We start from the raw sequence: 25,886 nt of genomic DNA, 5'->3' as shown, positions 1-25,886 counted from the left end.
AAATGTTCACCATCTTAGCTTGAAATCTCACTTACACAGTTATATAAGCGTAATAAAAGTGTCATTTGTTTTTTCAAGACCAAAGTTTTAGACCCGATGATGTCACTTTATGAAAAGTTAGGAGATCGTTAAAGTCGTTACAGCTCATCCAGAGGGGGGCATGAATGTCTGAGACTAATTTCACAGCAATTCACCAGGTCGTTGTGAAGACATTTCGTTTATAGCTGGGCTGAATGGGCTTTTATTAATTTTACACTCCTTCCATCCCAAAGTCAGCAAAAATGACTTGGCAGAGCATCGCATTGATTACACCCTGTGCACTGTTAATAATCCTCTGACACCTCTGCTGCTCAGCCACTGAAATGGATTGCCTTTTGTCCTGCCCTGTGTACAGAAGGGTTTTGTGTAATTATATTATTCACCTTTCTGATGCTCCTTTTTATACATATACTTATAATCATCAACACCTCCTTCTGTTACTGTCCCTGTCATCCCTGCAGTGTCTCTGTACCCAGACCTGCAGATCTGCACAGTAAGCATCCTGTAAATACCCTTAAACACTTTTCACTGTGTTGAGGTTGTTTGTTCTTTCTTAACAGTCTGTTGTTGGAATACAAAAGTTATTGATGCGATGCCCATCTTCAGCAGCACTGCAGTAGATTGTTGTCAGGCTGAAGTTAATCAATAATCTCTTTTATTCAACTTTCTGTGGAGCTTTTATCGCTGCTACTTTTATAGTTTATTTGAGACTGTCTGTGTTGACAGAGGAAATCAGAAAAAGGGCTTTGAGGAAATGGCAAACAGCATGAGAGTGACTCACACGTTGTCATGTGTTGTCTCACAAATACTTGCTGAGGTCTTTCTTTCCCTAGCGAACAATTCCTAGCAGCACCACAATTGAAATGTTTGAATCATTTGCAAGTCCATAATTAAATAAGTATAAAACGATACAGTCTGCTATTAGAATTTAACTTATAGGAATTAACTACTACACAAACATAAGATTGGAGGATAAAGATCGGGCATCAAGGTGAAGTTACAGCAGGATCACATGAAATAATCCCACTTCCCCCTCTTTGCCCCTGCGTTCTGCCGTCCCTGTGTCTGTGTTCGCAGAGCAGGGTTGCAGACATGCATGTGGACACTGTCTTTCTTCTGTGTCCGCTGATTTTTGGTGAGTTATTCAATCCAATACCTATGCTTTTTTATGCATTTACTGTGATTTAAATGTAAATTTCAGGGACATATATTATTCTAACTGTGAAGTTACGACACAAGGATACTAAATGTACCATAGCTTTTAATGTAATACAAGTAGACATAGTTATTCTTTTTATCTGGCAATGTCTCCTGCAGAATTAATTGTACATTAATTGTACTGGACAATGATATTCCATCCACAAAAAGGAATAATTTCTATTGATTTAAAAATGATATGCTTGTGTGTCATCTCCATGAATATTGATAATATATATATACGTGCCTTGAAATAAAGACTTTTTCTTTTCTTATTTGACTGCATAATATCCACATAATAAGCTTGTGGTTGTAGATTAGTTCCAGAGACAGAAGAGCATTTGCCAGCTTCCCTTTTTCTAAATTTACATCTGTTGCAAAACTTTTCGTGGGTCATGTTGTGCATTTGCAGACTGTGCAGTAAATTCAACAATTCCAACTTCGTGCTAAATGAAATGTGCACACCGGTCTTCTTTCAAAGGATTCAATAAGTTATTTTTTTATTGACTGTGAAGACTGCAAACTTTTTAATTGGTCACGCTCTTGGGAATCGTCTTTTGCTCCACAGCACCTCAAATTAAAACAGAAAGAATTGGACACGGAATTAAATGGTTGGATAACTTGCAATTTAGCCTATTGTCTCCATTCATTAAAGCCTAAACCTATAATAAAACTTTAACTGATCCTCCTTGGTAAATTATTGTTCTGTTCTCCGACACAACAGCAGCCGTGTGGAGGGGCGTCCAGGCCTTCTCTCCTGTGCCCTCAGTCCCTGACCGTGTCCAGGCTCTGGTGGGATCCTGCGTGGTGATTCCCTGCTCTTTCACTCCTCTGGCTCCTCATCCTCTCAGGGGGAGGAAGGACAGGATGGACATCCGACTGAGGTTCAGAGGCGGTGGCCATTTATTCCCTCTGCGGAGCACTGCCTTCAACAGCGAGGACAGGAGTCAAGTGAGCAGGGATTTCCAAGGCCGCGCATCGCTCTTTGGGCGAATCGCAGATGGAGACTGCTCGGTGAAGATCGAGAGGATCAGCCTGGACGACTCACGCATGTTCGAGGTGGCTCTGAAGACAGGCGATGACTTACTCTGGGGGAAATCAAGCAGCTTCAATTTGAATGTGGTTGGTGAGTATAGAAGACATTTCACTGTCCTAGTTTCAACCAGACCATGTGGGTATACAGGCTGTAGGACGATAGAGCAATAGAGAATCACATTGGGGAAGAAATAGTAGAAACTAAGTGCATTTTCCGACATGTGGCCAAACCTCAAAAAGATGAGATGAAGTCATATTTATCATAAAGTCGAAAAAAATTCTGAAATGCATGCATTGCATATGTACTATATCCGCCTGGGAACACCAATATGGCAAACAGAGAATACAATTATTATTAAGAGTCAACAAGTACAGAACAAAAGTACAATTTAAATAAGACATATACTCATAATCGGGTTCATTTTAATTTGTGCTATTACTTGCTGCAGCATTTTCATTGCTGCAGCTCTTCTTTTCAGCCTCTGTCTGAAACACTTGGTTTTAGCCCCTCGCTCTTTGAGGCCCCCTCCTAATAAATTCCAGTCTGCTCTGATTGGCCAGCTGAAACAGCTGGGTTTTCTTAGTGTGCATGTCTTGAGGCAAAGCATACATTATGCAAATGCTTTGCCTTTTTAACTTTGTAGAACTTTTGCATTCACAAAAAGGTTATCTAATATTCTTGAGGAAAGAGAAATCATATTTCTCCTTAAATATAAAATGTTTTTAAATGGGCTAAAATTTCTCAATGACTATAAAAATGGAAATCTGGGACAAACGTCTTCCGTAGTAGATTCCCTGTGAGGGTTGTGTAGAATTATTATATGTCTTTAATAAAACACACAGCGTTAGTGGAACACAATCATGATGGAGATTTTTCTCTCTGGCAGACGCTCTTGAGGCTCCCGTCATCAGCGGGAGGTCGGCAGCCACAGAAGGAGAGCTCGTCACCTTGAACTGCTCCGTCAGCTATCACTGCCCCTCCAGACCTCCAACCCTGCAGTGGAGCTGGGAGAGAGGAGCCAAGCTGAACAGCACCGGACCTGGGGAGGTGCTGACACTCCGCCCGGACCCCACCAGGCTGATGTTACTGGCCCAGCTGTCGTTTACTGTGTCACACCAGGTGAAGCCCAGGCTCAGGTGCGAGGTCACCTTCCCTGGAGCCAGATCAATGGCCACTTCGAAGGATCTACATGTGACGTGTAAGCACAGCTCAGATGTTTATGTTTGAGTGTCTTGGATTTCTCTAAATAAAAAATCTTTGTGTTTTATGCTCTGTAGTTCCCCCAAAAGAGGTGAAGGTGCAGGTCCAGTCCTTGACGGTTCTCGAGGGGGGTAATGCACTGCTGGTTTGCACATGTAAAGCTGATCCTCCAGTGTCACAGTACCACTGGTCCTACACTCAACACGGCCGTACGGTGCAGCTCCGGCAGCGCACACACTCAGTCCGGTTGTACAACGTGACTCGAGACATGCAGGTCCGCTGCTCCGCTCACAACCTGATTGGTCGAGGAGAGTCCCGCCCCACGCCATTGAACATACAATGTAATCCTACTTCCTCTAATCCTACCTTCCAATGACCATGAACTTGTAGACAAAAGTTACCTGCACATGTTTATATCCTCTTTAGTCTTTACCCTGTTCTTTAACCATCTTAATCTTCAGTTATCGTTTCGATTGAGTGACCCTTAGTGGCAGACGTTACATATTGTGCGTTTAAAGGGTTTCAGGTTCATCCTTTCTCTCCTCCAGATAAACCAGCCATCGTCCAACTCTCCTCCACCTGTGCCGTAGAGGAGTTCGAGTTGCTGTGTCGGTGTTCGGTTACCTCCAACCCCAAACCGGCGGTCACCTGGAGCGTTAACGGGTCGGTGCCCCCTCATGATTACAACGTGTCTGTGACATCAGAGCCTCACGTGCTAACGGCGACTCTGAGGGGCCACATGGACCAACCCCTCACTGTGATCTGCTTTGCTTTCAACGCTCTGGGGAACGACTCCCTGGTTTTGCTGCAGGGAGGAGAAGGTATGTTCTGAGCTCTGTTTTTCCCACGTGAACAAAAGACAACAGCCCGACCTCGGCCTCAGTATTCGCTGTGTGTCGGGCTGATGTTGAACATCTGCGCAATGTGCCTGCAGCTTAAAGTCAAAGGGATAAGCCGAAGAGCTGCACAGGTTGTCGTTGTACCTGTCTTGAATTCGAAATGTTGCATTGCTTCATATGTTAAAAAATTGTGCATGCATTCTTATCCAGGATATTTTGGCTTAGTTTCTAGATAGTGGGAGGAAGTGAAGATGCGTAGTGCATCTTTATTTACAATCTAAGATGTAAATCATAATCCATGTCTTTCTATTCATGATGAAGAGGGAAACTGTTATATATATATATATGTTTGAAATCATGATCCATTGTTGCTCTTTTTTCCCCTTTCCAGTGACAGCAGCTTTGTGGTGGTTGGTGATTCCTGCTGTGTCCATCTGCTCGCTCATATTCCTCCTGTCTCTTCTTTTCTGCTGCTGTCGGAGGAGAGCTGGAAGGTACGTGAGGAAAACCAGCCCTTTGAATGTTACACTGACATTTGTAAACAAGTGTTTTGCTGCGAGGCTCACACTCACCACGTGTTCTGCTCCTCTCAGAGAGGTCCTGAGCAGGAGTGCAGCTGTTTACCCTGAAGGACTGGGGATCTACCAGGACAGGATGCCTCTCTATATTAACTGCACAGAAGTGACTCACATCTACACCAACGGCAGCTACCAGCTCGTTTACCAGAACTGCACACCTCATTTTGTCCATAACAACCAGGTATTGGATTGTGTTGATCTCTGAGTGCAGGCTATGTCCTTGATAACAGACCACACTGCATAGATTTCAATTTCAAATTCTATCATTCCTGAATGTTGGGGGGACTTTTAACTTCTGTCGTTTTTCAGATTCGGCCAATCGGCCGGAGGGGAGGAGAGAGAAGAAGAGGAGGAGGAGGAGAGGGAGCAGGGGTCGACAGACGAGTCGCTCTAGGAGTCAGAGGCACAGGAGAAGTGCAGAGTGTGGCCGAGGCCGAAACTGCCATTTACCTGGAGATACTCTGAGTCACATTATTCAACTGCTACATTACAGATTCTTACGAATGGGAATGCATGTTTATAGCTGTCGGTAGGTTGTATATAGTCTGCATCCAAAGGTCAACAGCATTTTTTAAATCATGCACTGTAATCTCTTGGTTTTCTATTTCTGTAATCTCCATATTCAGCCACTGATTGATGGCCTGTGACCTACCTCTCTGCTCATTTTTTATATAAAAGATGAAAAAGCCACAGACAGTTTCATGTTCAAGTGAGAAAAAACAGTAGCTCAAGCTGTGATGAATCAGTGAGGGAAGTGTGTAGCATTAACAAAAGTTCTGCTCTGTTAAGTGTCTCAGGATGATTTGCCAGAATCAGGGATGCACTTCAGCTTCCTGGACCTGTTCCGGAGACATTAACTTTTTATCTTTTCCTTCTTTATCGAACCATTCAAGCAGACTTTTATCTATAGCATAGATCGTTGCCAATTCAATTTACTTATGAAATATAATTCAACAGCACAAGTCTGTTTTTTGCACCTAGACCACAACAACATCTATAAAGAACATTCACTGGACTCGGGTGTGGTTATTTTGTTTTATTGTGTAGTACACAAAGACAGGGGCTGGTGGAGGCACTGTTTGAATTTCACGGTTGAGGGAACAAAGGAATGGACGGAACTGAACTTTACTGAACTGAGGCAGAACTCAGCTTTGCTAATACAGCAGGGCTGCGATAGGCCGTCCTTCCCTGAAGATTATAATAAAAAAACATTTCATTTAGAATAAACTAATATTAGAGCAAATATATTAATAAAAGTACAAGATTAGGTTTCCAGTTGAAAAATCATATAAATTAGATCAGAAATTGTACTTATGCATACAAATTAGTATTAATAAACAATAGTACATAATAAAACTATAAATAATAAACAAAGGAATAATGAAAACAGGATTAGGTATATTAAAAAGAGTTGTAGGAATTAAATCCTATAAAATCAGAAATTATATGTGTGTGTGTGTGTATATCTTATAAACAGTTGGTGGCGACATTACCCGGTGATGCACTTATTAAAGAGTAGAAGAAAAAAGGGGCTCGCTGATTGGCTGGGAACCTCTGCGTGGTCACAACAACACGACACACGTCGGGCTTTTGGTGGGAAAATGACTTCTCCGTCCTCGTTTATCTTAACATTAAAAGTATTATCGTGCGTTTTCCGATGTGCCCTGTAGCGCCAGAGTGAGCGGGTGCGTGTCAGCTACACAAAACGTGTACAGGTTCGTTAGTGGGAGCGCGGTGTCTGCGTGGAAACCATCAAGCTAACCGGGGGAAACTTCGCCCAGCCCATTGTTTGCTAGCGTGCTAACAACGTTAGCCCGCTGTCTGTCTGTCTCTGGACAGGAACACGCTGTAGTTTCCTCCACTGTCAGGACGCCGTGTGTGTTCTATGTTGTGTTAACTTGCCAAGAAGCGTTGAACCCGCGAGGAATCAACAGCAACAATGCCCGAGATCAAGATCAAGCACGTTGTGTCCTGCAGCACCGAGGACACAGTGAGTTCTTCCTCCGTCACCGACTGTGTAATGTTCAGTGAGATTCGTGTATCTGTTCAAAGGTCAGTCTCCCTTTCACTCATCCATTGTCATCCCGCAAAACAGACCCACAAGGCGGACAACCTGCTGAGCTCGGACACCTACAGGAAGTGGAAAGCAGCAAGACCCGGGGAGAAGCAAACATCCGTCATCCTGCAGGTGAGTTCCTGTCTCTCTCTCTCTCTCTCTCTCTCTCCCCCCCCCCCAATCCGCTGCTACGAGGAACGTTAGTTTGATTCAGGGGTTTCTCGTAGACTCCGAAAAAGTCTTTAAAGGTTCAGTGTGTAGGATTCAGTGGTGAAGTTGCATGCTGCAGCTGAACACCCCTCATCTCACCCCCCTCTTCCCAACATGACTCAAAACTCAAAGGGTGTTTAATTTGTCCAGTCTGGGCTACTGTAAAAAAACAAAACACATGGCGGCCTCCATAGAGAGGACCCGCTTCTGATGTAAATATAAAGTATTTAAATTTAAAGGGCCCATTCCAGGGTAAAGAAAACAATCTGTATAATTTAGATGAAACACACGACCGTAAACATCACTAGGATATTTCTGTATTTTCTGCCGATAGATCCCTTTCACCTAAGTCTTACACACTGAGCCTTTAAAGAGAAGTAACATGTTGTGATAGTGTTTGAGAAGCTTCTTCACAAAAATGAATATAATCAATAATTGTGTCAATATATAAAACTTTCTGTGCTCGCATGTGTTACCTTTTCTTTGAATTAAGGATATTTAACAGTGTTTGTGCTGCTTGTAGCCACACAAGGAGCTTATCTTAACTTTTAATTGATCTATTGTTGCTTTTTTTCTTCGCTCAGCTTGAGAAGGAGGAGCAGGTGCACAGCATCGACATCGGAAATGAAGGCTCAGCTTTCATCGAGGTGCTGGTTGGGAATTCCTCAGCTGTCAGAGACCAGGATTATGAGGTAGTCTGTCACTAACTTGACTATTAAAGTTTGCACGTGATCTCTATCCCATTTTTTTCATTGTGATTGATTTATTGTTTAATGTCTGCTTCAGGTTCTTCTGGTTACATCTTCCTTCATGTCTCCAACTGAGAGCCGCAATGGCACCAATCTGAACCGGGTTCGTTTCTTTGGGCCCACCCAGCTGCAGAAGAGCCCAGCCCAGGAGAAGTGGGACAGAGTGAAACTTGTTTGTAGCCAGCCTTACAGCAAGGTAAAGGTTATATTGAGTGTTAACATGACTTGATGAAATAATTAGCAAGAACAACATCAGTATTTCTTGGGCAGATCCTTGATTTTATCACAGAAATGTCAACATGAAATAATATAAGAGGACATATAGAGCAAATGATATCCTCACACATGCTCAACAACAGTGTGGTGTCACCTGCAGGGTGTTTAGTCGTTGAGCTACATGATGAAAGTGGATTCTTACAGAAAGATATACATCATTTGTTTTTGTCTTTGCACATAGAACATAGCATATGGTCTGGCCTTTGTTAAGTTTCATTCACCGCCTGACAAAAATGATCCTCCTCCAGCAGCCTCCCCTGTAAGTATTAAAATATCTTGTCCTTTTTTAAATATTTTTTACTGAGGCCTTGATGATTAGATACCTGAGTTTTAGTTTGTATATATCAATTTAAAATTATTATTAAATGTTACAAAGCCAACCATCTTAATAGTAACATTTTGTCTGAACACAAAGTAACCACAGGACATTGTCACAGAGTGACTATAATCATACGGTTATAGTTTAGAATCAGAAACTACTTAATTATAAATAAGCAAACAACAAAAGGAAAGTGTTCTAGCTTTTGAAATCATTTGTTAAATTCAGACCTTCAGTCCTTCCCTCCATCTCTTCTTCTGGCCACGGACATTTTCTTCTTGTCTCCTGTCAGAAGCTGACAAAGTTAGGACAGTTCAAGGTGAAGGAAGAGTCTCCGTCATCTGGGCCCAGCCTTCAGCCGGGCAGTCTCTTCTTCAGTCGGGACAGTACGACAAAAACCAGTCCTTCTCTCAAAGGTAAATCCATTCCTTCAAATTTACAAGCTGCCGAAGGCCAATTTAATTCGTTCAGGTCCTTTTGATAATGAGGTCGAATAAAAACAATAAATCCATAGTTCATTAATTAGGTTGTAATTAAAGCTTCTGAATTGTAGCAGGAGACGACAGCAAAGAGGTTTATTTCAAAGACTTTTCTCATTATTGTGCCACTTTGTGGGAATAGTTCCTTTTTGCTCCCTCACCAAATCTTTGCCCTTCTCCACTTTAGTGTCTCCTCAGAGTGAGAGGCTGAGTTACGCTGCTGCTGCCCTGCAGACCGGTGGCAGCCCCCAGTTGTCGGGCCCGGCCTCGTCCTCCAGCACTGTCTCGCCACAGGTACTGAACAACACAAGCCTCCAATTTAGTTTCTCCACCAAACTAAATTCCAGGATATATATGAAACCGGCATCAATACTTTTTAAATTATAACCACTCTTTTATGCACAGCCTGCACAGGTTCTTAAGTTGAATAGCAGAGTATTATTTCCGTTACGCTGACAATACCAGAAAAGGTAGTGTGCAGCACAGTAACAGTTAATTTCCTGACCTTTAAAACTCTTATTGCTGTCTGTTATTTCGGTTCACCAGCCAGTAAAGGCAACTGAACTGGCACAATACATTTATCATGCAGGAGGAAGGAGCTGGCATCAGCTCGCTCGCTTGCACATAATGAATTATTTTTCATTTCATTTCAGTACATATTCTACTGTATTTTCACAAGGGTGCATTCAAGAAACCTCATAATACTACACACATCATTCTGGTCCATTTTACAATTATTACACTCACTCATCAATCCTGTGTAACTGCAGCCTCTCCCACTGCTGTTAACAGTAGAATTTCATGTAATGTCTTAAAACTGCATTTTGGTGAAAAGCCAAATCTGAGGTAGTGAGTGTTCAGATTGTGCCGTCTCCTGGAGAAGAATCTTTCCATTTGTTGTGCTGTTGTCATGCGGGCGTCACTGTGATGTTGTTTTCCCACTGTACCAACCACAGTGACACACGCCGCGCACACGTGAAACAGCACGTGAACCCAGGGAATGAACACACAGTCCGTGCCTGGAAGACTTACTTGTTTTGCTGAAAATTGCATTATTTGTCCAAGTTCATTACATCTCTCGGAAAAACTAATTCATTTATTTGTCGTTTCCAATTTATTTAATCACAATTGTTTAATATGCAGCAGAGTATATTTGTAGCTTTCATCTACAGCTTGAAGCAGCATTTCCTGGCACAAGTAAAAAATAAATTACTTTAACTCTCTGCAAATGTGAAACGCTAACTCAGAAAATGTCCCTGTCACTCTCTTTGTAATGAAAAGTCGTCTCAACAGTTACTCCAGTGGTTACAGTCCTGTATCCAATTTTCTTCTGTAATTGTTAAGCAACCGTTTTTTGAAATCCTCTATGAATTATTAATTTACATTTTCTAATCTAATTTTTCTGCATACACACGGGGCATTTTTATTACAGAAGGCTCAAACATTACAAATTGGAAAAAGACTGAGCACGATTTATTAGACTTTTTTGCATTAAATGAAGAGAGAGTTTGTCTTCAACATGTATTTGCACATTATTTTTGTCATTCTTGTGACTTAAGCATGAAACATGCCTAATCCTCAGTTTCTCCCATGAATTGTTTCCACAAAGCCACCAGCAAAAAGAAAATATGAGTTCAACAAAGAGCGCCAGTCCGCCCCTGGCCCCCCTCCTACGAAAAAAATAAGTCCAGCTGGCTCACCCGAGGGTAAAGCCGCAACCCCCAAAAACAAGCCGAGTCCAGCCAGCGCATCCAGCTCCAGCGCTGCGAAAGGTAACGCTTCATTTAGTGTCTCAATCGCAGCATATAGATTGTTTTCTTAGAGAATTTCCTTGACTTTCTGAATTGTGTCCCCAGCTTCCCTGACACCGAAGTCCCCCGAAAAGAAGAGGCAGAGTTTGACCAAATCCGAGACTAAACCCAAACAACAGAAAACAAAATCCCAGGTCCCATTCAACCGGATCCTGGAAGGGGTGGTGTTTGTACTCAGTGGTTTCCAAAACCCATACAGGGGGGAGCTGAGGGAAAAGGCTCTGGATATGGGAGCCAAGTACCGGCCTGACTGGATGTCCGGCGCCACACACCTCATGTAAGTAGCTGGTGGCACGTGAAAAGTGCATTCTGAAGTTGTGCTCTTAAGTGTTTGCCATCATCATCTCCACTAAGGAAGTTACGATTTCACTCCTGTGTGTTTGTTGATTTAAAAAAATGTGTGTCACTGGGTGAATATCCCAAAACAAATCTGGAGCTATGGAATTTAAATGTGGTTTCATAAGTGAACTGTTATGAACAATACCTTAGCAGAGGTATCGTGCTCTACTGAGATTTATTCTATTTAACTGATGCATTACTTTTTTGCAACAATTCAAAGTAAATACAAAGCAGCACCTAGCAGCTTAGTTTAGCGCAAAAGTGGAGAAGCAGTGAGTCAAGCTCTGTTTTAAAGGTAAGAAATCCACCCACCAGCTTCATTAAGACTCAGTATCCTGCTGCTCGCTGGAGCCTATCACCTCTCGGGACTGATCATACTTGAGTGATGTCTAACTTCTCCTCTAATCGAGGAAGAAAGAAAATGCATATATTTCGCAAAATGTAGTACTATAACCTGAAACCTGATCTTGACCCAATAATAAATAATCGTGTTTGGTAATAATCTTGTTTCATAAGCCGAGAATGTGTCCAGACTTTCAGGCATATTCTGCTGCATGTCTGAAAGCAGTTATAGATCATAAAAGAGTAAACATTGTAAATGTGATGTGTGCAATGTAAATACCTGTAGTAGGAAGGATTTCCACACACTTTAGTTTGATGGACTTTGTTTCAATTGGGTGCAATGAATTGGGTGTGTTGTCTCAATAACATACGTGCCTCTGCTCATTTAGTTTTTTGACTTATAAGCTTAAAAAAGGGTTCTTAAATTCCCACCACAGTTGTTGCTTTAGGAGACCTTGTTCTTAATAAACCGATGGACAGCTCAGAAATGTGGCTCCACAATGAGAAAGTGAAGAGATTACTATTGAGCGAATGCTAAAGAGCTGCAAATCAACGGCAGGTTTTTGGCAGCTGATTTGATTAAAGAAAGATGAGTAGATCACTCAGATTAAATGTGCCTGTTATTTTTCATCAAGATCCATTAATGGCTACCTGTAAATTGGTTGAAATGACTGTAAACAAACAAACAAATGGACAGGGGTGAAAAATAGCCTCCTTGGCAGAGGTAAATATTGTGGTAATTAAATTGTGGGACTTCTCTCATTAATATGACTTTGAGCAGAATTAATCATTATGATAAATGACTAAATCAGCCTTCTTAAATGTGTGAATGTGTTACATTTAAGAAAGCCGTTGTTATTAAAAGCAATCTCGGTTGCTCACACTCATTCTTGGACTCAACACAACTAGATAAAAACTTTTTGTTTGTGCTTACGTGGAGTTTGTGCTGTGCTGGGCGTCAGTCGTTTGTTGATGCTGCTGGAGTCCATATAACTTAGGCTTGTGAAATCAGAGGTTTACACTTTTGGCACACTAGGGAAGCCGAAGAATTCTCGATCTACAAATCAGTACACAGGGAAGTTATAGGTAACCGAGAAGGTCAGGGAAGATCCTGTCATTCACATGTGGCAAATGTGGCAAATAAATTGAATACATATACATTTCTCCACAATCTTATATATAGAACTATATTATACATAAAAGTACAAACATGTTTTCAAACATCGATCTTTTGAGATGGAAAGCTATATTTAGTTCATTTGTATGATGAACAGACGTCAGGATTGTGTCACACTCTGTATTTCACTTTGATTGCATCTTGAGATCCACTGCCTGACTGTTGCCCACGTCAACTTCTCTTAGTGATGTAACCCTGTGTTTTTCTCAACCTATTTATTTCCCAGCTGTGCCTTTGCTAACACGCCTAAGTACAGCCAGGTGAAATCAGCAGGGGGCATCATTGTACGGAAAGAATGGGTGATGGACTGCCACAAGAGGAAAGAGCAGCTCTCCTATAAACGGTAAGAGACGACGAAATGCAAAACTAACCAATGAAAAAAAAGTGATGTCTTGAGTTTGAATTTTACACCAAAAGCCCAGGCTCAGGCATTCGCACTGGAACAGCTGCAGGAAATAGAGAGTCCTGTTAAAGGAGGCCTCCGCAGGGCTTCATCTGGTTAATATGTTCTCTTAAAGCCACGACTGCACCTCTCGCAGTCTGTACTCAGCAATCACGCTGATTGAAGCGTCCAAAAATACACCTCACAGCGGCGTTGCTCACTTGCTCCAACATTGTAACCCTGAGCAGCTGATACCTGCTGTGATCACAACTTCAGCCCAGGCAGTTCCAGCAGCTGTCTAATTATATGGCTCATTACAGGGGGAGCTTTTATAGCATCAAGGCCTTCTGCTGTTGCTCCAGACGAATCTGTGTCCGTTGAATAATGCAGAGCTGAGGACTCATCTTGGGCAGTGGAAGGTCCAAATTAATTGAAATCTCACTGTACTGGGTTTGCTTTACCATTCCAGGAATCCTTCATACTTGTTGCCTCCATAATGATCATGTCGACCTCAGTTTTCAACAGAGCTCTCATTCTGATGGGGTATCCAAGGTTACTGATCTTATTAATCTCGGGCTTCTGGTGCATTCAGATAGATCCAAAATTTATATTGTGCTAGATGGCAAAGTGTTGATTCTTGGAATGAAGACCATAAGCATTATATAAAAATGAACCTGAAGTATATGTGTCTGGAAAGTTAAAACAATTGCAGAAGTGCCACAAACCTGTAATTCCAAGCAGAGGGCAATGTCAGTTAATGAGTTTCCTCGTCACGTTGAGAGTCAAATAGGTGGGAAAGCACAGCAGGTTCCAGGCTTGAAAAATACAATTCGCAGACCAGCGGGGTGACATCCCGGTGGGTGGCTGCTTGATTAAGATCCACTTTTAGACGATTATTCTGTTCTCAACCTACTTTGAAACATTAAATCAGTAAAATTCCTGGTTTCTAGATACCTGCCAATAAAGTAGATGTCCACTAGGGCAGAGGTCTTCAACAGGGGGGCCGCGACCCCTAGGGGGTCCGCGGAGGGTACTGCAGGGGGGTCACGAAATCTTTGGTTGATTAGACAATTCAATTTTTTTTTTTTTTTTTTTTTTTTTTTAATTTTCAAGACAATTTTTTCCCCACAAATTTAAATGTCTTTAAATAAACATTTACATGCATCCAACATATTGAGAGGCTGATTTGACCCTCTGCCTGACAACCTCCATCCGTCCAAGATTAGATAAGTTGTGTGCTACCCATCAGGGTCCGACATCTCACTAATGTGGGCGTATGTGTGCCATCCACAGGTGGCTTGAGGATTCACTATCTCTTCTACATGCATTTGTAGAAGAGAAAATAAAAACATGAATCTGTGAATTACTTTAATAGCTCAGTGTTGTATGCAAGATGTATGTTTATAAATTTCAGTGGCATGGCCACCCTGTACCTTGCACATGTTTAAATTACAAACATGAATAAATGAACCCTTGTAATATTTGATAAGCTTAGTATTGATTGCACAATAACAGGGTAGCTATGTTTATACAAGGCACTAGGCCCAGTTTAATATAAAACACAATTTTATACTGTATATATATATGTATATATATGTATATATAGTAGGGGGTCCCTTCTCCATCTCTTGCCCAGTTTGGGGGTCCTTGGCCTGAAAAACATTGAAGACCCCTGCACTAGGGTCAAGGGGATGAGGGTTGATCAATGTGATCTTCCAGTAAACACACATTGTGTATGCACCCGGATGACTGGTACACGTATAGCACACAGTCGGCAGGACAGATCCGCCTGTACCATCCTCCTGAGAACTGCGTGCATTAGCAGCTTAATTTTCAATTGCAAAAAAGTACTGCAATACTTTGTCCCACGACACACCATATGGCAAAGCACCACAAGGATGGAAGGAGGTAATGGCTGCCATTACAACTTCCATCAGCAGAGACATGGCCCCAATTTACAAGGCCATGGTGAGGTACAACTCGTGATGTCATCTGGATACTGAATGAACTCTATGGGTATATGAGAATTTGGACGTGTTCCAATTCAGTCAGGATACCGGTGTGACTGGTGTGTTAATGTCCTTATTCTCTCACAACCTCATCTTGTTAAATGACCTGCCCATTTTCACAGTGAAGTTTAGAATTTAGGATTTGAGTTTAATAATGCTGAGAATTAGATGGATCCAGAATCTCATTATTTGCTGCTTCACTTGGTCTTAAAAGGAAGTTATTAACAAAACCAGCAATTTCAAGCTGTCACCATGGATGTGGTTTCTTTCCAAAATATTGCAAGCAATTGACCAAGTGATGGCCGAGTAATCAATAACAGAGATAATCACGAGGTGTCAGATCTATTCAGGTCACAAACGCACAGCAGGATGATTAACAGACCTTCATTAGTTTGTCTCGTGTGCGTAATGATTACTTGTATCGATGAGACTGTCATTTCAGAGAGATTATTGTCTCTGACTTCCGGCATGGATAGATCTGCAGGTTAGAAATCAATTTGCTAATGTTAGTCTCCATCGCCAGAATTGAACGCAATCAGCAAAGGAAGATGAAGAGTAGCTCAGACAGCTTTAAAAAAATGAAATACATCTGAAGGCCATTGGCAGACAATCCTATTGTTCAATGAAATATGGTCCTTACTTCAAGTTCTCTGCAGCCTTTCTTCATTCCCCCTCATGTAAGCCTTTCTCGGTGAGTTTCTGATTGTGCTGAGGATCCCTCACCACCATCCTTCCCCAGCTGCTCCCCCTGCTTCCTGTTGTCATAGCCCTGTCCAGCTCCGCTATTGTGCAGCGTGTTGAGTGTGCAGCTTTGATGATGTACCCTTTATTTAAAAGCTGCATCTGCTATGGGTAATTAAAAGGACCACTTACTTTGATGATGACAAGTACCCAAACAAATAAGCACACTCACATCCTCTAACTGTTGCCCCATCCATCATGCACGCAAACACTTTGTCACTGAGCATCTGCGGGCAAATGCACAGCTTCACTGGGCTCCTGCCATGCATATTTATTATGTAGAATATGTATATATATTAATGAGATTGTGACATCACATAAGCGCCGCAATAAATACTTTCCCCGTGTACGTCATTCAATCAGCGAGAATCCAGAGACGGAAGCAAAAGAGGGGAGAGCAGAAAACGTTCAAGTGGCTCTACAACATCCCATCACAATGGGACTGAATAAGTAAATCAATTTCTCATTAAAGCCGAGGACCCGTTGCTACATCCCAGGAGGACGTGGAAAGTAGTCGACATGTAGGTGACAAAATATCAGCACAATCACATCGTGATTAATCTGTGGCACATAGGTTTTAATCGCAAAGAAAAACAACACTTGAAATCAGAAAATATTACTTTCATCCTTAATGGCATTTTTTGCCAAAAGTGTAAAGATGTGCTAAGTGCATCATCAGTGAATAGTTTATGCTATTTCTGGGGTTTTGTAGATTTAACTATTATTTAAAAAGATCCAGTATGTACTTGAATTATAAAAAAAAATAGATAATCACTATCTACTGATAACATTTTAGTTATACAGTAGTAGTTATTGAGGTAAAACTACTAGAATCGTAGTTTATACATTATTGCACTAAATTATTTGTTTAGTAAGGTGACAGGAGATAAGGTAAAAAATATAATCACAAAAAATGTTAATTTAAATAATAGAATTGAACCATTTAACCTCTCCCAGAGAAAGAGCTGCACATAGATGCACTGTACAACTGTGTGTGATCATAAAACTGTACTTCAAAGCACTTTGAGTGAACATCAGGACTAGATAAGATCAATATATATTTAACTATTATCATTTCTATCTTTTCATCTTTTGAAAAACACCTCTCCAGTTCGTCTGGATCTGAGCACACGGTCTGCTTTACTTTAATTATGCGACTTATTGTTATAAGCAGGACATGCTGCACTGCTTCTCTTGTCCACAGTCTCCTTTTTCATTTTCCAATTTCCTAGTCACTTAGTTTTATGAAACAAGAAAGCATGGGTCATCATAATGTGTCTGCGTAGTGTGAGTGGAAAAAATAACACCTTAGCTCTGATGCACAGTCGTGGCTTGAGGTGATATATAGAGAGGATTTGGGGAGAAATGTCACTTCCTCGTGTGGGTTTTTGTGTTCTTTCCTGTTTCTCTTCATGTCCTACCCACTTCCTTCATCATTATCCAAACTTATGTCTTCACTTTTAAAGTATTTAGAAAATCTGTCTTTTTATTCCCCCGCCACACTTGCCTAACCATAGCCAAGAACGTTACAGACAGAGTAACGGTATGTCGTCTGACACTACACCCCCTACATATTTTATGCATCCGAGTGTCTGTGGCTCTTGAGGGGGTCATGGTCGTTCGCTCATCCGAGAGGTCAGCGATTTGATCCCCAGCTCCTCCAGTCCGCATGTGTCCTTAGGAAAGACACTGAACCCTGTGTGACGGATAGAGAAGCACTATGGCATCACTGTATTAATGCATGAATGTGACCTGTAAAGCACTTTGAGAGGTCATTAGGACTGGAAAAAATACAATGCAGTCTGTTTAACATTTTTCTTGAGGTTATACTTAATTATGTCTATAAGAATTTATTTGCAGTCATGCTTATGCTTTATTTTTCACATGAATTTGAATAGATTCAATTGAATTCATCACATTCTTATTGTGAGAAAAAAGGAACTTAAAAAACTCCAATGAGAAGAATCTGACACATTATTCCTCCCTTTTTTTGTCATGAAAATAGAAAAGTTGAAGTATTATGCCCATCCGGTGTATCATATGTCTGAATGTCTTATAAAATCAGAAAGTGCACATATTTACAGAGCTGCAAAGTGGGAGGAGATGTTTGAGGTTTTAGGGTTTTGACCAGAAGGAAGGTGAAAGTTCCCCCCCCATAGATCATCAGCATCAGAAAATGTCTTGTTCTCTGCAAGTTCAGGTAAAAAAAGCTTGTGTAGGAAAAACTTCAGTGGTGGAACTTAAATATGACTCCCAAGGTACATTTCAATAGGGGATACCCAATCTCTGAGGTCAAAATGCCATGACATTCTCTTCTAAAGGCAAGTTGGAGCTAAAGCATCCATAAAGTTTTTACCATTCCCAGTGGGCAGAGAGAATTCAGCATAAACAAACTGGTCCTGCGCTGTAAGAGTGAACTTTGTGCAAGTCCTCCCAGCTCCAAAAGTTAATCTTCCTGAGAGACCCCTCCCACCAAGTTTGGGGACTCCACGCAATGTTGAGCACGCACACAGGTGACAACAAAACCCTGCACACCATGCCTACATGGTTAATCAATAGTGCTGTGCACTGTAGAACCGATACACTGCTGTTTCTGCCTGAAGAGGATATAATGTCTATATTGTTGTGCACAGCCTGTAAAGACCGATTATCTTTGCTGTTATTACCTCCACCCAGGAGGTCATGTTTCAGTCTGTTAGACAGCACGATCACTCAAAGACTACCGACCGATTTTCCCTTATTTTGTGGTGTGGATGTGGATCCAGGAAGTTTCCTTTACTTTCATTTCGAGATAGGATATGTTTCAACCTTTGTCTTGTTTTCTTGAATAATTCATGGGGGTTGATTTAAAAGTCAGGTCTCTTAAGGTGACTGATATTTTTGAGTGCGGGCAGTGTGGGTGGGGGGGGGGGGATCAAAATAAAAGTTTGGGTCCTTTGAATTTTAATGTGGATTCATAAGGGGTCTTTGGCAAAGGTATGCACTTTACAGCCGGACAAATTATGCAGTTGTATCTCAATATAAAACTCTGCTCTTCAGTCGTTGCTTATTCGCCCTCCTTCTGTTCCACCACTGCCACGCTGCATTGTTGTAACATCGAACCTATAACTCAAGAAAGAATTTGAGATATTGGAGCAGGGTTGCCGCCATCAGTCCTGATTCATGGTTTCAGTTCACCGACAGCCATTTAAGTCAAAGTTGCTGCGAAAACACCACAATGTGTTTGGGGGGGATAAGCTGTAGCTCAAGAACATGCAAACGTCAAATGTATTTGATATACAGGCTGTTGTATCGTTTTAAAGACAATCGGGACACTCTGGTGTGAAACAATATCTTTATCATGTCTTCCTTGTTAAATGTGCTTATGTCCCACTACTGCCTGCTAAAAGGGCCACTGCAGTGTGTGAGTGAAGCCGGTTCAGAGCAAGATATATTGTGCAGGCATCATTTTCTCCCCAGTCTTTAATCATTCGGACGCATTTAGTTCATCCTTTCTTTTTTTTCTCTTCTTCTGTTGCTTCAGGTATTTGATGGATGGTGGCGAGTCGAGCTCGGAGAGTGAAATGGAAGTGGACAACCAGAGTGAAGAGGAAATGGATACAAAGGTACGTTTGTGTTTTTTTGCGCGAGTCTACAAAAAAATAATGATCTTTCCTGTTGGTAACTATCAGTTGTAATATCCTGTCCGTGCTGTTATTGCAGACTCCACAGAAGCAGGAGAGACGAGTCACCCCCAAAAAAACCATTGTGAAGAGTGAAGACGATGATGAATACGGTGGCTCCACGGATATGGACGAACCAGGTTGGCATCCAACTACTTCAAGTGGTTAACAAAATTGCCTGAACTTTACCTGACATGTGGTTTAAGATTCGATCTTCTACAGAAACTGGTGTTGACATAAAAAGAAAGAAAGCACGTTACTGCTCTTACAAAGTTTTAGATTGTTTTTTTTTCATTGAATGGGAGCTGATGTTAACCTGAGACAGGAAGGCAGGGGGACACGATAAGGATACAAGTGGGCAGTCGGATCACTGAACAGGTGAAATGTAGGAAATAGAAGAATGAAAACCAATGTGAAAAAGTTCTGAAACATTTTTTTATAAGTTATTTCAAAAAATGTTTCCTCTCACTCCCAAAGGTACATTAAACACATATAAAGTCCAGTTTCAATTAGACAAGGGGACAGAATATTAGTACAATAACTCAGTCTTTATCATTGATCTTTATCAACTTGAAGCTGCAGTTCGAACATGTTCCTATAAAGGCCCTCGAGAGAAGAAATGGGATTGAATCCCCTAATCAGTCCTCCTCTAAAACATTGAAATGATTTCTATCAAGTTTGCTCTCCAGGCCGTCAGGCTCAACATTGGTTTGGTGGGTGACATGACTCGTCAACTCCTCTGCCGATTGCTCTGAAACTAGGTGCGGACATCTCTGTCCCCACACAATACACATTTTTATGATTCCTACGCACAAATATTAACATGCTTAAATGCTCATGGTACATTTGTATACCTGTTAAGCCTCAATTTCTTAACTTTGACATAGTGAACATGTTGAGCTTCCAGCAAAACAACAACATAATATGCTTGTCGTTGCAGATTAATCGTATCGTTTGTAGCGGATCAGAAAACAGAAAGCTTTCATCTAATATTTTCTGTTTCTTGTACTTTTTTTTAGATGTTTTTGCATTTTGCCTTTTAATTAAATGTGAAAAATTGAGAGAGAGAGAAGGAACTAGGCAGAGAGAGAGGGGATCAAATGCAAAAGTGGTCCCCTGCTGAGAATAAAACCTTAATCACCGGTAAAATGCTTTTATTAATTCCCGTTTTGTTTTTGCCTGGGAAATTAAGTGAAGTTTCTCTCTCTTCGGTTTCAATTTGCATATTAAAATGGACAAAGTTAATCGTTCCATTGCTGCAGGGTCACCCACCACAAATTAATTGTAATGAGACAAAACTTTCGGAGACGGGAAAACAATATTTACTGACAAAGCAGAAAACAAAAAGCCCTAAGGTTCACCACCCTGTAAACTAAGTAGAATGCAATACAGTAGTTTAAACAGGGAATAATTTAGCATAATAAAAAAGCTCACTTTCTTAAAAAACAGATAAACATAAGGTGGACATGTGCGTTACACGTATCATACATGTACTTTAATATATATATATATTAGTAAAGATCCCAAAACTGAACGATAAGTGGTGGTGACTCATGGAAAGTGATTTATTCCTTCAGCCCAAATATCCAGTGTAGGGGTGGAGGGCAGCAGCGGAGCTGAAGAGGACTGAATGAGTTGAGAAGAGCAAGGGGAAAATGTGAAACCCACAGAAAGAGACAAATGGGATCAGCTTTATGAAGCACTTGGAAACGGCTCGGTTGATAACTCGACCGTGTAAAGAACATGAACAACATACATGCTGTGGATGGGAGTTTGAGGGAAGAAACAAGAACGGAGGGAAGATGTAATCACTGTGAAGGGACTTGTGCATGATTCTCATTTCTATGTTAATTTGATGCCAGAAGTAAAGTGCGGGGTTGCATCGCTGAGGACACACACACAATGACCCACGGAGCACATATAGGGAGAGGATGTTTTAATTAGAGCCTCTTCCTGTTTCCCCCCCGCAACAACCCAGGATTGTGTGCTAATGGAAACTGTTGCCAACAAGGTGACATTGTCTGAACCGCTGATGAAAATATATTCTGCTTTACCTCTGCTTGCTCTGCATAATGAGAGTTAATAGTATTTTATAGAGGACATGATGTCAAGGTTACATTATTTTGATCATATGAGCAGCATTGTTTGACATTTTATTTTTGGATTCAATTGGTTTCAAAAATGAAGGACAGAGTGCAGTAATAATAATACCATAATTTGAACTGGGAAACAACCTTGTGTTTTTTATGTGAATTAATATTTTCCTCAGGAAATAACATTATTATTACCCTGTCCATCTGTTTCCGTTTGAAAAGCTGACCACAAGCCGCAGATTTGATCTTGGATGCATGAAGCTTTTCAAGCTTAAACAATTTTTTATTTTCAGCTTGGCCTTTTCTATTATTGTAATAAATGACGTGTCAGTTTTCTTGTTAAAAATCTCTCGTATTAACTCTTGGTTTCACAGGAGTTGATGATGACGAATCTGCCGTGGACACGGAGGACGAGCTGCAGAGGTAAACACAACCGATCATGTCCAAACTGCTCTGTGTGTCTTGAGGTGAACCGGTTTATTCGTCTATATCCCGTGTGGTCGTTGACTCCATATCCGCTCCCACGATGCACCAGTAGTAAAATGATCAATAGATTGTGTGAATGAAAATGTGTGGATGTGGTGCTCACTGAATTCATCGCTGCCCCAAAATGGCCCGAAAGTCTATTGATCCTCAGTAAATACGTTGTTTACATTTATCACCAAAAACTAATTTATTTCCTCGTAAAACATTTGAAAATCCAATTTTATGTCCTGCATTGTTTACGTGCATCTTATTGTATTTTTTGGCTCATTACTGCCACCTGCACATCAGTGGACTAATGCAGCCAGTTGAGTGTGCGGCTGTGGCTGAGGGGTAGAGTGGTCGTCCTCCAACCTGAAGGACGGCAGTTCGATCCCCAGTCTGACCCATCTGCATGCCGAAGTGTCCTTGGGAAAGATCCTGAACCCCAAATGGCCCCCGATAGCATAACTAAGTGCTGCGAATAGATGCACTGTGTGAATGTGTGTGTGGATGGGTTTATGTAGAACTGTACTGTAAAGCGCTTTGAGTGATCATCAAGACTAGAAAAGCGCTATATAAATACAAAACCATTTACCATTACCATTTACGTTGGCAGGAATGAAGATTGTGTCGCCCTCGACTTGAAGTTTAACTTTTTAACTGCTCTATAATGTAGAGCTGTGGGTTTTCTGTGACGGCCATTAAAACTAGTGTCCAGACAAGAAAATGGGAAGGAGACAAATGAGGTTCCTTCTTTTCAGAGACAGGCAACATGGAGCATAAAAGACAGAGTTGGATCAAGTTTTGTCTTTTTTGTCCTTGTGTAAGAGTGGAGAAGGAGAACAAACAGAAGAAGAAAGCGTCAGCCGCTGTGAAGACGGTGAAGGAGGAGGATCCATACGGGGGCTCGACCGATGAAAACACAGACGCTGAGGCTGAACAGGATCATCCCATCCCTGAGCTGCCAGGTGTGTCCCTTTGTTCTTATCCTCGTGTCCCCCAGTCCCTGTCGTCTGAGCCTGTTCACGGTCGAAGGAAAAATGTCCTCCCCTCCATCGTGGCCCACTGCAAACACAGACATAACTGGATATCTCTTTTGCCTCTGAGGAACACCACACACACCACTTTCTGTGTTCTCTTATTTATTCATCCTAGCTTTGCGCCTTCCTCCCCTTCACCAAAGGGCACCAATAATTACGCTCATAAGTGCTGTGCGCCTCAGTTAAACTCTTCTGCTACTTCCTCTTCAATCGTTTCTTCCAGACTTCCTGAGTGGAAAGCACTTTTTCCTCTACGGTAAATTCCCTAACAACGAGCGACGTCTGCTGCTGCGATACATCGTGGCCTTCAATGGGTGAGAGAGACCTCTGGAAATAACTTCAAAAACAATGTGGCAGAAATTGCTAAATGCCTGTAATTAAATCCCCGTTGTCTGTGCCGCAGAGTGATCGAGGACTACATGACGGAGAAGGTGCAGTTTGTGGTGACCAGTGAAGGCTGGCATGACTCTTTTGAAGATGTGAGTTGTTGCCACTGTTTGCCTTTCATCAGTATTTCCTTGCAAGTCATGTAAGGACTTCTAATTCACGCTTGAGGATTTGTGTAAATGAGGGTTTTGCTTTTATCATTCCCTTCTACAAACAAGACGGTTTAGTGAAGTTAATCGCTCCAGGGAACTTTTTTTAAGTGCTCAGTCAAGTGCACAAATGACAATCGCCTCAAGAATCCTCAGAGGGGAAAAGCAGAAAAAGCCAAGCAAGGAGGCATCTTAGCCGTTTTCCTTGACGCAGTTAACACTTGCAAACTTTTCAAGGTATTATTAAAATAGAAATTAAGAGAATCACTGTTTTTGCCATCCCGGTCAAAATGCAGCAGTGATGGGATAAAGTAGCTTTTGAATCTGTTTTTTATGTTATCGGTTAAAATAGTGTTTCAGCCGTTAGAGGTGCTTGAGCGTATCTGTGATATAACAAGAGCACTTCATGACCCGTCCATGTCTCTGTCCCCTCCGTCACAGGCCCTGATGGACAACGGCAATCTGAACTTTGTCAAACCTACTTGGATCCACTCCATCAACGAACGACAGAAGCTGCTGCCCTATCAGCCGTACTCTGTCGTCCCCTGAACAAGTCGCTGTGCGGACTCAGACTTCAGTTGTGATGAAGCAGCAGCGGGGGGGGGCGGCATAGACTGTTTTTTATTTTTTTTCAGTTTCATCGCCATTTAGAAAAAGCTAATTCTTGTTCATTATTGATGTGTTTTTCTTTTTTTTTTTTACTTCAAATGGAATTTTCTCAGCCTTTGTCCACTTTACACAAAATTTCACCTTTTGGACAAGCTAGGAGAAAAACTATCTATTTAAATGTAGGTTAGGGTTTAGATTTATCGTTAAACCTTCATTTGAAGTTTGTTAACGTAGCCTGGCCACAATGCAATGTCCTGTGCCGCCGCCCGGCCACCTCCGGCTCTGTCTGGAAACGAGCTGTCACCCTGTGCTGACTGCCAGCGGCGCTGATAAGACCCCGACTTGTGTAAGTGAGCAGACTGTTATGAGGCCAGGCTGAAGGGGGCCAGTTATTCAAGGTTGCAGCATTTTTCAGATCTAAAAATTGAAGTCTGGGGAACTGTGTTAGTGTGATGAATTTACATGTGTGTGTGTGTGTGTGTTTGGGTTAAAAGTTTTAAACCTGTTTGTGATTTGGTTTTATTTGTGTTAAATATTACAAGAGATGGACTCGCTCAAGGGATATGAGATTTCCTGAAAGGGCTTCACGAGGAAATGTTGAACTTTGGTTTGCTCACTTTTCCAAAGAGACTCGTTAAGGTTCCTTTTCTCTTTGTTTCCTAATTATTTTGTCCAAATAAAAATAAAAAAGGTTTTTAATTAGCCGTGCTACTCGACGTAGTTCTTCAAACTGTCCTTTCACTCAGCTGCTCTCGTCCCTTCCTCTGCCTTCGTCTCCGTGTTTGCAGCTCGAGAGGCACTTTCGCCCTTTTTCATTCCTTCTCTCATCTCTCGCCCTCTCTCCCCTCTCCAATTTACTTCCCCTCCTCTGCGCCCTGCAGCCACTCAGTCCTCTGCTCTCCAGTCAAGGGGATTAGAAAGCTGGAATGTGGATGATGGACACAGAATCATGAGGGCTGATTACACTGGAGGGAGACGCTTCACGAGAGATGGGGGAGAAGGCCTGGATTTTTTTTTTAAGGATTCCAATGAGATGAAAAGAGATCTACATTATATTTTAAGACAAAAAAACTTTCTCAAACCAGCCCAGCTTCACTTCACTCTCTGTTAATCCTCGTTATCATGCAGGTAACGTCCAATGTAAAAAAAAAAAGAAGAAAGGATTCCATCAGTGCACATCTGCTCCACTGGAACGAATGTGGCTCAGTTTGAAGATTGGAGTGTTTACGCTAATGGATATATAAACCAATATAGACAACAATGCAAAGCGCGTTCTGATGCAGATAGTGTTTTTTTTTTTAAGGATTGCTATATCCACACTTAATGTGATGGAAGTTCTCAAACCACAGTTCTGCATCAATCAACAGCATGAAGAGTGAAATGTATTCGTTCAACATTAAACATCCTGGTTCTGTCCAAAAGCAGCCAATCAGAAGGAAGCTCCCTGAATCACACACGGTATCTTGTTTAAATTGACAATTCCTCTCTGGTTCACGAGCTGCGTGTCGAGCTCGGAGCAGATTCAGGATTCAGCTCGCCCTCTTTCACCTCCTCTCTCTCCCATGTTGTTCTGCTCTCAACCGGTTGTTGGCTGCAGCTTTTTTTTATTTTGAACGACAGACACGAGTTTTAAAATTTTCATCAACTATCAAAAGCTTTTTCCTCAGAAGTGGAAACTGAGATGCTTTGGCTTCACTTCTGG

The 25,886-nt window shown here is 41.6% G+C and overlaps 2 protein-coding genes across 3 annotated transcripts; both read left to right on the top strand.

Annotated features, from left to right (window-relative positions):
- Positions 1-881: 881 nt before the first annotated feature.
- Positions 882-5,904, top strand: LOC128450143 (sialoadhesin). Its single transcript, XM_053433638.1, has 8 exons — positions 882-1,174; positions 1,961-2,362; positions 3,159-3,470; positions 3,550-3,813; positions 4,021-4,293; positions 4,703-4,805; positions 4,905-5,070; positions 5,199-5,904. The coding sequence occupies exons 1-8, from the start codon at positions 1,132-1,134 to the stop codon at positions 5,352-5,354; spliced, it is 1,719 nt and encodes a 572-aa protein (XP_053289613.1). The 5' UTR covers positions 882-1,131; the 3' UTR covers positions 5,355-5,904.
- A 525-nt stretch (positions 5,905-6,429) lies between these two features.
- On the top strand, positions 6,430-24,886 carry xrcc1 (X-ray repair complementing defective repair in Chinese hamster cells 1). 2 transcript variants are annotated; one of them, XM_053433633.1, is made up of 17 exons: positions 6,430-6,879; positions 6,985-7,077; positions 7,740-7,847; positions 7,942-8,100; positions 8,362-8,439; positions 8,795-8,915; positions 9,166-9,272; positions 10,588-10,750; positions 10,835-11,066; positions 12,874-12,990; positions 19,303-19,384; positions 19,482-19,581; positions 21,909-21,957; positions 22,828-22,967; positions 23,263-23,353; positions 23,443-23,518; positions 24,017-24,886. In XM_053433633.1, the coding sequence occupies exons 1-17, from the start codon at positions 6,829-6,831 to the stop codon at positions 24,122-24,124; spliced, it is 1,875 nt and encodes a 624-aa protein (XP_053289608.1). In that variant the 5' UTR covers positions 6,430-6,828; the 3' UTR covers positions 24,125-24,886. The 2 variants fall into 2 exon arrangements, with proteins under 2 accessions (XP_053289608.1, XP_053289607.1); XM_053433632.1 differs by having other exon boundaries at positions 8,792-8,915.
- Positions 24,887-25,886: the final 1,000 nt, after the last annotated feature.

Source organism: Pleuronectes platessa, chromosome 10 (assembly GCF_947347685.1).
Source record: "Pleuronectes platessa chromosome 10, fPlePla1.1, whole genome shotgun sequence".
In the NCBI taxonomy this organism is placed as follows: domain Eukaryota; kingdom Metazoa; phylum Chordata; class Actinopteri; order Pleuronectiformes; family Pleuronectidae; genus Pleuronectes; species Pleuronectes platessa.
This window is presented reverse-complemented; position numbering and strand designations above follow the sequence as displayed.